Below are 13,964 nucleotides of genomic sequence, written 5' to 3'. Positions count from 1 at the left end.
TTCACACTGTACACCCCCCCTACACATTTATATTACACATGTGGTGTTCGGGTCCACTGGACCCGCAGGTATAAAAGTGTGTCCCTTTACTCTGTCCTACTACAACATGTCCTGCTGTGAGTGAGACAGACAGAGAGAAACAGAGAGAGAGAAAGACAGACAGAGAGAAACAGATGGACAGACAGAGAGAAACTGAGAGACAGGCAGAGAGACAGAAAGAGAAATAGACAAACAGGCAAAGACAGACAGTGAGAGAAACAGACAGACGGAAAAAAAACAGACAGACAGGCAGAGACAGACAGGAAGGCAGGTCCACCACCTAAATATTACCTACTCTGTGGTGGTCCTGTGGGGGTCCTGACCATTGAAGAACAGCATGAAATGGGGCTAACAAAGCATTCAGAGAAACAGATGGACTACAGTCAGTAATTGTAGAGCTACAAAGTGCTTCTATATGGTAAATGGAGCTGATAAAATGGACAATGAGGTGGTTTTAATTTTATGGCTGATCAGTATAAATCATAGGTCATCTAATATTGTGGATATTTTGGATCTGCATGTCACTGGATTTTACAACTTTGACGATTTTACAACTTTTTACAACAATGAAAATGTCAATATCATGAGTTTAAGGGGTTAAGCAAACTGAGTAAAACCAAACAGGCTAAGACTTTACAACTGCCAGCCACAGCTTACTGAAGAAATTATTGTCAGAATGTGTTCACATGTGTCTGTGTGAATATACGATCGTCATGGAAAATGAAGTGAAAGAAGCAGAACAAACCAAAAGCCCAAACATCAGACTTGCTGCTAAATTTGTTGCCGTTCAAAACCTCAGGGGCCGACCACTTCACAGGAAATTTGGTACCTGCAGAACTGGTGTACTGATCATAGTACGTATCTACGGACAAAAAGAAAAAGATAAAAAAATGATAGTAATTCCCCTCTCTACAACTATACAGTCATGGCCAAATGTTTTGAGACTGACACAAATTTTTATTATCACAAAGTTTGCTGCTTCGGTTTTTATGGTGGGAAATTGCATTAACATTAGTGGTGGTAAATTCGGTTCATTTTATGGACTCTGGTTAATCTGAGTCACTCAGTAATGTGATCTGGTTCACTTGGGTCAGTTGAGTCACTTGTACTGACATCCAAATATCACTTGTCTTCTGTGCACTCATCTTCTGTAAATAAATCCTTCTCTCTTAATTCTCTTGGCACCTCACACTTCTCTTGTCTGTGACAAGTTGACACTTTTTAAGTGGAATCTTGATCATGCGGGAGAGGGGGGTGGACTCACAATCAGATGGGTATATTAATGGGTCAAGGGTTTAAAATTACCATGGGGGCTATGATACTGCTTAAGTGGTACAGTACTAAAGTAGCCTGTAAGCATTTGCATTTAATAATAACATAACTATATTTTGTTGTTGTTTTGCTTACAAGAAAATATGCTGCATTACTAATCTATACCTTAACTACTGATAATAATAATAATAGCATGTGCATAAAATCAGCCACATATCGAACAACAGTGTGTTTAACTGCTTGTTTACTGGAATATTTAACTTATTACTTAGATTCACGGACTGGAGTGAAGTCGGTTCAGCCAGATCATCAGAATCTGCGGTGTTTCGGTGAGCCTGCTCACTCGCCTTGTGTACTTAGCGGCAGCCAGTCAGAGGACTCATAGGATCTGGGTTAATTGAGATTTCGGACTTGTGATTCCTGATTCAGTACAAAGATTCGAATCATTAACCCGGGTGATTCAGGAATTGCCCAGCTCTAATTAACATCACAAAAACCCAATTTCCACAAAATGACCTTTTTGTTTGTTTGTTTGGTTTTTGTAATGCCTTGTTTACTCTGGTGAGTTATTTTCAAGGCAGGACCGTTTTTTCGTATGAAAACTTCGTATTAATTCAGTGACTTGTTTGGTTTATATGCAAGTCTTTAAGTTTGTATTTGTAAGAAAGTTTATTATCATGTTTGCATTGTTTCTGGTGAAGATATCTTTCTCTGTTTTATTTAACACATTTTGTCAAAATGTGTTTTACAGTAATTGTAGTTTGTCAAATGTTGCATATGGGGGCCTCCTCTCCCCTTATCAGATACGAATGTGTAAGTTGAGTGTGTCCGATACGGCATCTTGTATATAACGTTTGTTCTGTATGTTTTTCCAGAAAGGTAGTTTCTTAATATTTATATTTGGACAAATTTCATGCAGTTTACTGTTGGCTAGTGAGTTCCATTCTGAATGCCACTGTAGTGATGGGTCGGTCGCAAACGATCCGGCTCTAAGAGCCGGCTCTTCAAAGTGAACGACGGGATCCGGCTCCTGATTGGGAGCCGATTCGTTTTTTTTCCCGTTTTTTTTTTTCTGTCAAAGCCGCATGTGATTGGTCAAGATACGTGGTGGTTACACACACACACACACACAGACAGCGTGCACACGAACAGGAGGGAGAGAGAACTCAGCGCTTTACACAAGTAAAATCAAATCACTTTATTGTCACGTCACATTAACACAGGTGTGAAAGGTGAGTGAAATGCTTAGATGCTCAGTCCCTCACAGTTCCAATACACATTAATTACAAAAAATATACACATTAACTTACACAGGCAGACATTACACGCTGGAAAGGTGAGGAAAATGAGTGAGAGGAAACATAGTAAAGTTTGGACTCGAAGAGCCCCTTTTACAGAGAAGTGCAGGCCCACTGGTGGGAGACCAAGTGTTCAGTCTACCCACATCTTATACATGTGATGGCACACAGACTGTGTATCTGTCCACTCAGAGAGAATCTTTTTTAACAGGGCAGATCATAACAGAAAAGAGAAACAGGATCAACCCATCAAAGATGAGCTCCTTGGTTTTTCTGAATGCTGATCTTCACTAAACTATCTTCTTTTTGTTTTGCACATTTTCATTTATATTTTGTTGAGTGATGCTTCGTTGATGTTGTGTTGTTTCACTCTAGATGCTTGTTTATTTTGTTTTGTTTATTAGGATTTTAACGTCTCGATTTACACTTTGGTTACATTCATGACAGGAAAATTCACCTCACTTGCATGTCTTTGGACTGTGGGAGGAAACCGGAGCACCCGGAGGAAACCCACGCGGACACAGGAAAGACATGCAAACTCCACACAGAAAGGACCCGGGCTCTTCACCTGGGGCTCGAACCCAGGACCTTCTTGCCGTGAGGCGACAGTGCCAACCACTTAGCCACCATGCCGTCCCACTCTAGATGCAAATTTACAAATAATATACACAATCGGATCTTTTTGTCTAATTGAGATGGGTCTTTGTTTTTGTATTTTATAATTTATTGTTGGAGCACTCTGTTCCATGTTGAGTATATAAATAAAGCAATTTAAATAATAAACATTTAATACAATGTTTTTTTTACATTAGTAATTCATTTTACATGTAATTTGGGAATAAATTAATTTAAGCAACAAAAAAATCTATGGAGCCACTTGGGAGCCGAAAGAGCCGGCTCTTTTTAGTGAGCCGAGCCAAAAGAACCGGCTCTCTAAAAGGAGCCGAAATTCCCATCACTATGCCACTGGGAGCTTGGGAGCTTGAGGTCTATTGTCTGTTCACTTGATTTTCTTCTTGCTAGCTGATCAACTTTTTCGTTTTCAGTTATCCCGCAGTGACCGGGGATCCAGCAGTATTTTATGTCAAGGTTGTGCTCTGTAAGTTTGTAAGTTTTTTCCAAAATGTCTATGATGGTTGGGTGGAGTAGAGTATGGGATTCCATAATTTCCAGGCTTTGTCTGTTTTGGTAGTGTCTATGTAGTCTAGAGCCATTAGAAGCGCATAAGCTTCAGCTGTAAAGGAGGAGCTGTTCTGTGGTATCTGCCAGCTATAATCGCCACTGATGCTTGAGTCTCTGTTTTAGAGCCATCCGTATAGATAGCTTGGTGCATTGGGAACTTTCCTCTAACCATAATTAATTTTTGATGATATGTAGCTGGGTGAGTGTCTGTTTTCTTGTTATGTGCAATGTCCAATATAATGTCAGGTCTTCGTATTTTCCAGGGTGGGGTGAAACAAAGGCGTGTCTGGGTTATGCTATTCAGTTCCAGATTTAGTGTTTTAAGATAAGGTCTGATACGAGAGCTGAAAGATGGAATGGCATTTGGTTTGCTGTCGTACAGTGCAGGGTATGGTGGATTAAAAGTCTAAGTATAGTTAGGATTGTTCGGGTAGCTTTTTAGTTTAACTGAGTATTTGAGGGATAGTTTCAGACGTCTGTACTCAAGGGATGGTTCATGGGCCTTCTAAATATAGGCTTTGTATAGGCAAGGTTCGGTAAGCACCTAGCGCCATTCTAATACCCTGGTGGTGTATTGAATTTTTTGATAATAAATATGATTTCCTGGCTGATCCATAGATAGTACATGCTTAGTCTAGTTTTGTCCTGATGAGTACTCTATAGATATGGATGAGTACCTTTATTATTATTTATCATTATTATTATTATTATTATTATTATTATTATTTATTATTATTATTATCATTTATTATTATTATTATTATTTATTATTATTATTTATTTATTATTTATCAGTACCTTTATTATTAAACATAATAAAGGTACTGGCAAGCACTGATTCTGATGAGACTTTAGCACCCCATTCAGTGCTTGCCAGTACCTTTATTATGTTAAATTTTTTGGCACACTCCTTTTTTAGCTGGATCAAAATGACCTACTTACATCATTTCAGTGATCTGAATGTGTTAACATGACAAGGCAGCTGATAACCCTCTGTCATGCTGATTGAACTAGAAGAGCAGACTGGTTGCTATAAAAGTAGGCTGGTGCTTAAAGTACAGGGATTGGACTGCAGAGGACTGGAGTAAAGCCCCTTAGACACAAGACACAAGGTGCAATGCAGGAATACACCCCAGACCAGAAAAGCAAATCCACTGTAGTGTAAAATAGTTTTACAATTTAGACCATATATTTTCTTGCTATTTTATTTATGCATTTTCTCTCTTTTTCTCCCAATTTATAGTGGTCTTCCACTGCTGGGGACCCTAATCGCGTCAGAGGAAGATATATTTGCCTGACACACGCTCCCTCTGATGCGTGCGCAGCCCACCGACCCCTTCTCATTCTGCCATACTTTGATAAATTCATGCGTGAGGTCAGCCTTGTGTACAGCAAGTCACACGCTGATCTTTGTGTTCCTCCACATGCTGCTAACCAGGGTCCTTACACAGCACTGAAGACCCCACGCCTTTTTAGTCCAAACTTTTCTTACCCAGCAGACTAGTGGCCAGTTTTGCCTGCTAGGGGGTGCCCAGTTGACCAGTGGCACTCTTACTAACATTAATATCAGCTATGTCATATGCGTCATTTGTCATACTGTATGTAGGTGGACTGGCTGTTTGTTTTAAAGTGACCTTTTCATTTTTCATAGCCGTTGTGATTTTTAAAACACTCATTATTTAACACTCACTCACACCAAGTGGAAGTAGCCTAATAGCATAGGAGGAAGAAACCTGAATACGCATAAAGAGAGCATGTTCCAGTTATTTCCTTCTAAATAAATAATATAGCAGGTTATGATTTGTAAGCAGAAGTGGCTTCCTTATGGGAAGTACTAATGTTTCATATTGGTTCTTTAACAAAACAAAAAAGAGACACGTATGTTTGAGGTTTGGGTTCAGTTTAGCCACCTGTTTTTGTAAGAGTACAAACAGCATTGTCTGTCAACTAAATCATTTAATTATGACAATAATAAAGTACATTATATTACAATGACAATTAAATTGATGTAATTTTATGCATAATGCTTCTATATGGTAAGTGGAGCTGATAAAGTGGACAGTGAGTGTAGAAACAAGGAGGTGGTTTTAATGTTATGGCTGATCAGTGTATATACAGTGGGGGAAATAAGTATTTGATCCCCTGCTGATTTTGTAAGTTTACCCCCTTACAAAGACTTGAACAGTCTATAATTTTTATGGAAGGTTTATTTTAACAGAGAGAGACAGAATATCAACAAAAAATCCAGAAAAAAAAACATTAAATAAAAGTTATAAATTAATTTGTATTTAATTAAGGGAAATAAGTATTTGATCCCCTACCAACCAGCAAGAATTCTGACCCCCACAGACCGGTTATGTGCCCATGAAGCACACAAATTAGTCCTGTCCCTGTATAAAAGACTCCTGTCACAGAATCAGTTTCTTCCGTTCAAATCTCTCGACCACCATGGGCAAGACCAAAGAGCTATCAAAGGACGTCAGGGACAAGATTGTAGACCTGCACAAGGCTGGAATGGGCTACAAGACCATCAGCAAGAAGCTTGGTGAGAAAGAGACCACTGTTGGCAATGACAATTACTTTAAATAAATACACGATTTACACAAATCATACAAACACAGAATTGAATGATCTAAAAGTCATACAGTGGTAATAAATAGATAAATAAACAATTAAATAATAATAGGGTTGTTATCCGCTCTAGTCTTCAATAAAGTCTGTAGTGATTTCTTGTCGTTGCAATTACTCCAGACCCGTCACATCTGACAGGAGCAGCATCGTTGTCCCGGCAGTCTCGACTTTAATCCTTAACCTCGGCGGGTAAACAGGTTTCCATCAGAATGCCCTCGGGGTAAAACAACAGAGAATGTAGTTAATAATGTACAATGCTAGTTGACAAACAGTTTTACAGAGAGTTTTAGACTCCGGCAGCCCTAATTATTACAGCATAACTAAAAGGGAGAGCGAGCAGGTAACAAGGTCATGAAGGCTTTCACAGGACATCAGCGCCCACCTCTCCTACCCAAACCAGAGTGATTGGACAAGAGAGGCAGAACGACAGCGACCCAACATCCCTGATCACCACAAGTTTCTATGACCAAGAACCCCCAAGCTCTGCGCCTTTGTCTATATTAATCAAAAGCCTGAGAAAATAAATATGTTTTCAGTTTAGACTTAAACATTGAGACTGTGTCCGAATACCGAACAGAGGCAGGAAGATTATTCCAAAGTTGTGGAGCTTTGTAAGAAAATGCTCTTCCACCAGCTTTGGTCTTTTTAATTTTAGGAACTATAAGTAACCCTGCATCTTGTGAACGAAGTGGACGTGCTGGGTTGTAGTAATTAATAAGCTCACTCAGATACTGTGGAGCCAGACCATGTAGCGCTTTATAGGTTAGTAAAAGTATTTTGTAATCAATGCGAAATTTAACTGGCAGCCAGTGTAGAGATGATAGAACAGGAGTGATATGATCAAATTTTTTAGTTCTAGTTAGCACTCGAGCTGCTGCATTTTGAACTAACTGGAGTTTGTTTAAGGATCTACCAGAGCATCCAGTTAGAAGAGCATTACAATAATCTAACCGAGAAGTTATAAACGCATGGATCAGTTTTTCGGCGTCATTAACAGATAGTATATTTCTTATTTTAGAGATATTACGCAAATGATAGAAAGCAACTCTAGTAATATTATTAATGTGTGTATCAAAGGAGAGATCTGAATCTATTGTGACACCTAAGTTTTTTACATCTGGGCTGGGAGTAACAGAGAACGTGTTTAAGTTTAGCACCAGGTTAGACAACTTGTCTCTTGCAGCTTTAGAGCCAACAAGTAAAACCTCAGTTTAATCTGAATTAAGTAAAAGAAAATTACACGACATCCAGTTTTTTATGTCGTTTACACAATCTTCTATCTTACTGATTGTGTCAGTATCATTTGGTTTGGCTGATATATACAGCTGTGTGTCATCTGCATAGCAGTGAAAGTTTATGCCATGTTTATGAATAATTTCACCTAGTGGAAGCATATAGAGTGTAAATAATAGCGGTCCAAGTACCGACCCCTGTGGAACACCACACTTTACTTTTGTAGTTTCTGAGCATTTATTATTTACATAAACGAATTGAGAGCGGTCAGTCAGATATGATTGAAACCAAGAGAGTGCGAGTCCTTTAACACCTACTGTATTTTCTAGCCTCTCCAGTAAAATGTTATGATCGACCGTATCAAACGCTGCACTAAGATCTAATAGAACAAGAAAAGAGACACATCCATTATCAGAAGACATTAACAACTCGTTAACTACTCTAATTAATGCGGTTTCGGTACTATGGTTGGGTCTAAATCCTGATTGAAATTTTTCATGAATACAATTTTCATTCAAATAAGAACATAGCTGTTTGGAAACGACTTTTTCTAATATCTTTGAGACAAAAGGAAGGTTTGAAATTGGCCTATAATTAGATAAAACATGTGGATCAAGATTAGGTTTTTTAATCAGGGGTTTAATAACAGCACTTTTAAACAATTTAGGTACATACCCAAGGCTAAGGGATGCATTGATTAATGTAAGCAGGGGCTCTACAATAGCTGGGAGTAAATCTTTAAGTAAACGAGTTGGAACAGGATCGAGTATACACGATGATGACTTCGATGATTTAATCAACACAGTTAGTTCATTTTGGGAGATTGGATTAAAGGAATTTAGTTGGATTAACTCGTTACTATTATCACCAATGCTGCTCGGAGTGAGTCCATACTTAACATTGGCAAGTGACACACTCTGACTCTGAAGTCGTATTTTTTCTATCTTGTCATTAAAGAATTTTAAAAAATCATCACTGGTACAGTCAGGCGGTATATTAGATTCAGTTTCATTGACGTTTTTAGTTAATTTGGACACTGTCTCAAAAAGGAATCTAGGATTGTTTTTATTTTTCTCTATTAGGGATGAATAATATAAAGATTTAGCTTTTATAAGTGCATGTTTATACTCAGTTAGAGCATCTTTCCAAGCAATCTTATACACCTCCAGTGTAGTGTGACGCCACTTGCGTTCTAATTTCCGTGCTGCTTGTTTAAGTGCGCATGTGTGGTCATTGTACCAAGGAGCAAGTTTTTTCTCCCTAATCAGTTTAGTTTTGAGTGGGGCTACGTTATCTAAGGTTGTGCGCAGTACGGTCTCTAGGTTTTGAGTTGCCTGATCTAGTTCTTTAGGTTCTGATGCTGATATATTTGGTAATTCTGGTAGGCAGTTTATGAACGCTGCTGCAGTTGCAGATGTAATAGTGCGCTTACATTTAAAACGATTTGGTTGCTGTATATTATTGGACAGGGACACTTCATATATTAGTAGGGAGTGATCAGAGATTAAGTCATTCTGTGGTATAATTTCCAGGTTGTCTATGTTTATACCATAAGTAAGTATTAAATCTAAGGTATGTTTGCAGCAGTGAGTGGGTCCTGTTACATTTTGGGTGATGCCTAAGGATTCTAAAATAGAATCAAACGCAATTTTGAGTGGATTACATTTATCCTCATAATGAATATTAAAGTCACCAACAATTAGAGCTTTCTTAGTTGATAAGACTAATTTAGAAAGAAAATCGGCAAATTCGTTAAGAAATTCTGAGTAAGGACCAGGGGGTCGATAAACAGTAACCAGTTTAAACATACTATTTTTATCAGATGAACATTTATTGGTTATGTCAGAGATAAGAACTTCAAACGAGTTTGTTATGGGAGTTGATTTTACAGTAAGACCTATGTCTTTATCATAAATTGCGGCTATTCCTCCACCACGACCGCTAAGACGTGGCTTATGTTCATAACTGTAACCCGGAGGAGATGCTTCATTTAAACCTAGATACTCATCAGGTCTAGCCCAGGTCTCGGTTAAACACAGGGCACTAAGACAATTATCTGTAATTATTTCATTTACAATTACTGTTTTGCATGCAAGTGACCTGATGTTTAGAAGTCCTAACTTTAGTTGAACTTTACTAGGGTTTTCATGATGCTCATTTAGATTAATTTTAATTAAGTTATTATGACATACTTTTTGATTTTGTTTTGGCTTACACCTGCCACGGTAAACAGACACAGTCTCAATGGTTTGTGACCTAAGGATTCCGGGTGACGTCCGATGGCGACTCGCAGACAGTCGGTTAGGCCTGTTAGTCTGCTGCCTGGTCTTGGCTCTGGATAGTCATTTAACACTATCTGCCGCTACACTAACGCGGTGGTAAAGCCTGTCACCTATGCTGCAAGAAATGCGAGCAGCACCCTCCCACGTGGGGTGGACACCATCCCGCTTCAAAAGACCAGGCCTTCCCTCAAAGGTGGACCAGTTATCTACAAAATCGATGCAGTTTTCTGAGCACCATTTAGACATCCAGCGGTTCAGCGACAACAACCTGCTGTAACACCGGCAACCGGTGTTCACGGTGATCTTCAACCTGTCCCTGACCCAGTGCATCGTACCAGCGTGCTTCAAACAGTCCGTCATCGTTCCAGTCCCGAAGAAGAACCAGCCAGCCTGCCTTAATGACTTTCGCCCAGTGGCCCTGACATCAGTCGTGATGAAGTGCTTCGAGAGGATCATCAGAGACTTCATCACTTCATCACTTCCGGACTCTATGGACCCTTTACAGTTTGCATACCGCCACAACCGTTCCACAGATGATGCCATCACCTACCTCCTTCACACCACATTAACACACCTGGACGCTGGGAGGGGTAATTATGTTAAAATGCTGTTTGTTGACTACAGCTCAGCATTTAACACGATTATCCCCTCTACACTAACCATCAAGTTGGAGAACCTGGGACTTCATCCATCCTTGTGTCACTGGATCTCTAACTTTTTGACGGACAGAACACAAGCTGTTCGGGTAGGTAAACACATCTCACCCACACTCACCCTTAGCACTGGTGCCCCCCAGGGCTGTGTCCTGAGCCCCCTGCTGTACTCGCTGTACACACATGACTGTGTGGCCACTTCCAGCTCTACCACCATTGTCAAGTTTGCTGACGACACTGTTGTGGTGGGCCTGATCTCTAACAACGATGAGAGGGCCTACCTAGAGGAGATTAAACACCTGGAGGACTGGTGCCAGGACAACAATCTCCTCCTCAACGTCAGCAAGACAAAGGAGCTGGTAGTGGACTGCAGCAGAAAGCAGGAGAGGAACTATCACCCCGTTAGAATCAGTGGCACCGCAGTGGAAAGAGTGGACAGTTTCAAGTACCTTGGAGTTCACATCTCTGAGGACCTGTCATGGTCCTGCCACACCACTGCGCTGGCAAAGAAGGCCCGTCAGCGTCTTTATCACCTCAGACGCTTGAGGGACTTCAAACTACCATCCAAGGTGCTTCGTAACTTCTACACCTGCACCATTGAATCCATCATAACGGGAAACATCACAACCTGGTTCGGAAACAGCACCAAGCAGGATCAGCAGGCTCTACAAAGGGTGGTGCGTTCAGCTGAGCGCATAATCCGGACCGAGCTTCCTGACCTGCAGTCCATATACAGGAAACGGTGCTGGACAAGGGCCAGGAGGATAGTAAAGGACCCCAGTCATCCCAGTAATGGACTGTTTTCTTTGTTACAGTCTGGGAGGCGTTTTCGTGCTCTAAAAGCCAAAACGGAGAGGATGAGAAGAAGCTTTTTCCCACAAGCTATTCGTGTCCTCAACGAAAACAGCATTTAGGACCATTTACACAATGTGCACAATCTAATTTATATCTGTATGTATGTGTATATATGTGGACATATGTATGTGTTTCTGCACTACTTGTCACTTTACACACTTGTTCACTTTAAACTGCCCTTTGTAATTATATTGTAATTCTTCTGATGTTCACTTTACTTTAAATTGCTCTTTTTAATTATATTGTTAATTTTTCTAATGTCTTAACTCTTACTTTTAAAAACTTTTTATATTTTGTTGTATAATATATTTTTTTTTAAACTATTTTGTAATTACTGTGGCGGAGCAGTCACTAAAGCATTTCACTGCCAGTTGTACTGTGTATGACCATGTATGTGACAAATAAACCTTGATTTGATTTGATTGTAGGTTTCGCCACTGGGTCGAATCGGTAAGGGGCCAGAGCACACTACTGCCTCAGACATCGACCTAGCTAACTCACACACCTCTTTAACATTACTCTTAGTAACCTCAGACTGCCGTAAACGAACATCATTAGTGCCGACGTGGATAACAATCTTCGAAAATCTACGATTAGCATTAGCCAGCACTTTCAGGTTTGCTCTGATGTCGGGCGCCCTGGCCCCCGGAATACAGGTGACTATGGTTGCTGGTGTCTCTATGGGGGTTGCAATACGCACGTGTCGGAGCTGAGAATCTCCTATAACCAGAGCACTTACATTAACAGGCTTCTCAGCGGGTGGCTCACTGAGTGGGGAAAACCTGTTGGACACGTGCAACTGAGATGGTCGGTGCTTTTCCCTACGACTATGTCGCCGAGACGTCACCCAGTCGCCCCGCTGTGAGGACTCTAATGCCGGAGTCTGGGGTTCTGTACCTGAACTGCTGGCATTCGGGACTGCTACAGCTGAATCTAAGCCCTCACTAGTAGTAGTCTGTTCTAACGCCCGAATGCGCCCCTCTAACACTGAGATCTTCTCCGTCAGACTAACAACTAATCTACACTTATCACATATAAAGTTATCACTAAACACGGAGAAGGAATAACTGAACATATTACACTCGGAACATGGATACAAAGCTCCTGCTGGGGCCATAGTAACAAAGTAATATACTTAGCTTTACAAGATGAGTTGGAGATGATGTTTATGTTGGATTCACCGGCGCTTCTGCTGGTAGTCACAGAAGAACGGCTTTAATTCCGGATGAAACAGGCAATGATAAGCTGGAATACAAAAACCACCAACCAAAGCAACACAAATGCGCTTCGTTCGGACAAAAGCGGCTGTAATTCTAAAGGAAAACGGTGTTATGCGCTGGTGTACAAAACAAATAAACGCGCTTCCTACGAACAGAAACGGTTATAACTCCCCACAAAACAGAGGTGTTTTAAGAGCTGAAATACAGAACACAACCAAACACAAACGCGCTTCGTGCGGACCGAAAACGGTTTTAATTCTGGATAATTATGATGTTTATGCGCTGAAGTACAAAAACAAACAAAACCGGCTTCGTTCGGATGCCGGTAGCAGAAGTTTCCTAGTTTCCAACACAGCACGAATTTACGTTAGTAAACACAAGCGCTTTTTTACGATAAACAAAATAAAACTAAATCAACAACACACGGAAGATTAACGTATAAAGGGGTTTTTGTATCTGTTGGTCCTGGATTTTGTAAAGTTGCTTTGAGACAATGTATATTGTAAAAAGCGCTATATAAATAAAGTTGACTTGACTTGACTTGTTGGTGCGATAATTCGAAAGTGGAAGAAATACAAGATCACAGTCAATCACCCTCACTCTGGAGCTCCATGCAAGATCTTACCTGGTGGGGTAAGAATGATTCTGAGAAAGGTGAGGTCAGTCCAGAATTACACGGGAGGAGCTTGTCAATGATCTCAAGGGAGCTGGGAGCAGAGAAATGCTGGATATGACCCCAAGAACACCATCCCCACCGGGCATTTCTTTGCCTCCAAACACGGTGAGTGGAGTTGATGCCAAAGAGCTCAATTTTGGTCTCATCTGACCATATCACATTCTCCCAAGCTTTCTCTGAATCATTCAGGTGTTCATTGGCAAACTTCAGACGGGCCTGTACATGAGCCTTCTTGCGCAAAGGGACTTTGCGGGCACTGCAGGATCTCAATCCATTACGGCGAAGTGTGTTACTAATGGTTTTCTTGGTGACTGTGCTCCCAGCTCCCTTGAGGTCATTGACAAGCTCCTCCCGTGTAATTCTGGACTGACCTCACCTTTCTCAGAATCATTCTTACCCCACCAGGTGAGATCTTGCATGGAGCTCCAGAGTGAGGGTGATTGACTGTGATCTTGTATTTCTTCCATTTTCGAATTATCGCACCAATAGTGGTCTCTTTCTCACCAAGCTTCTTGCTGATGGTCTTGTAGCCCATTCCAGCCTTGTGCAGGTCTACAATCTTGTCCCTGACGTCCTTTGATAGCTCTTTGGTCTTGCCCATGGTGGTCGAGAGATTTGAACGG

General features: G+C 40.6%; 1 protein-coding gene across 1 annotated transcript in view; it reads right to left on the bottom strand.

Moving 5' to 3' along the window:
• The window catches only part of il1fma (interleukin-1 family member A), a 38,613-nt gene extending 28,316 nt beyond the window's left edge, over positions 1-10,297 (bottom strand). The window contains exons 1-2 of the mRNA XM_062989311.1: positions 10,273-10,297; positions 798-901 (exon numbers count right to left, since the gene is read on the bottom strand). Of these exons, the coding sequence (XP_062845381.1) occupies positions 798-901; positions 10,273-10,297 (129 nt within the window). The remainder of the gene's footprint in view (positions 1-797; positions 902-10,272) is intronic.
• Positions 10,298-13,964: the final 3,667 nt, after the last annotated feature.

This window comes from Trichomycterus rosablanca, chromosome 27 (assembly GCF_030014385.1).
Source record: "Trichomycterus rosablanca isolate fTriRos1 chromosome 27, fTriRos1.hap1, whole genome shotgun sequence".
Taxonomy (NCBI): Eukaryota; Metazoa; Chordata; class Actinopteri; order Siluriformes; family Trichomycteridae; genus Trichomycterus; species Trichomycterus rosablanca.
The sequence above is the reverse complement of the archived record's forward strand: the minus strand, read 5'-3'. Positions and strand labels throughout refer to the sequence as shown.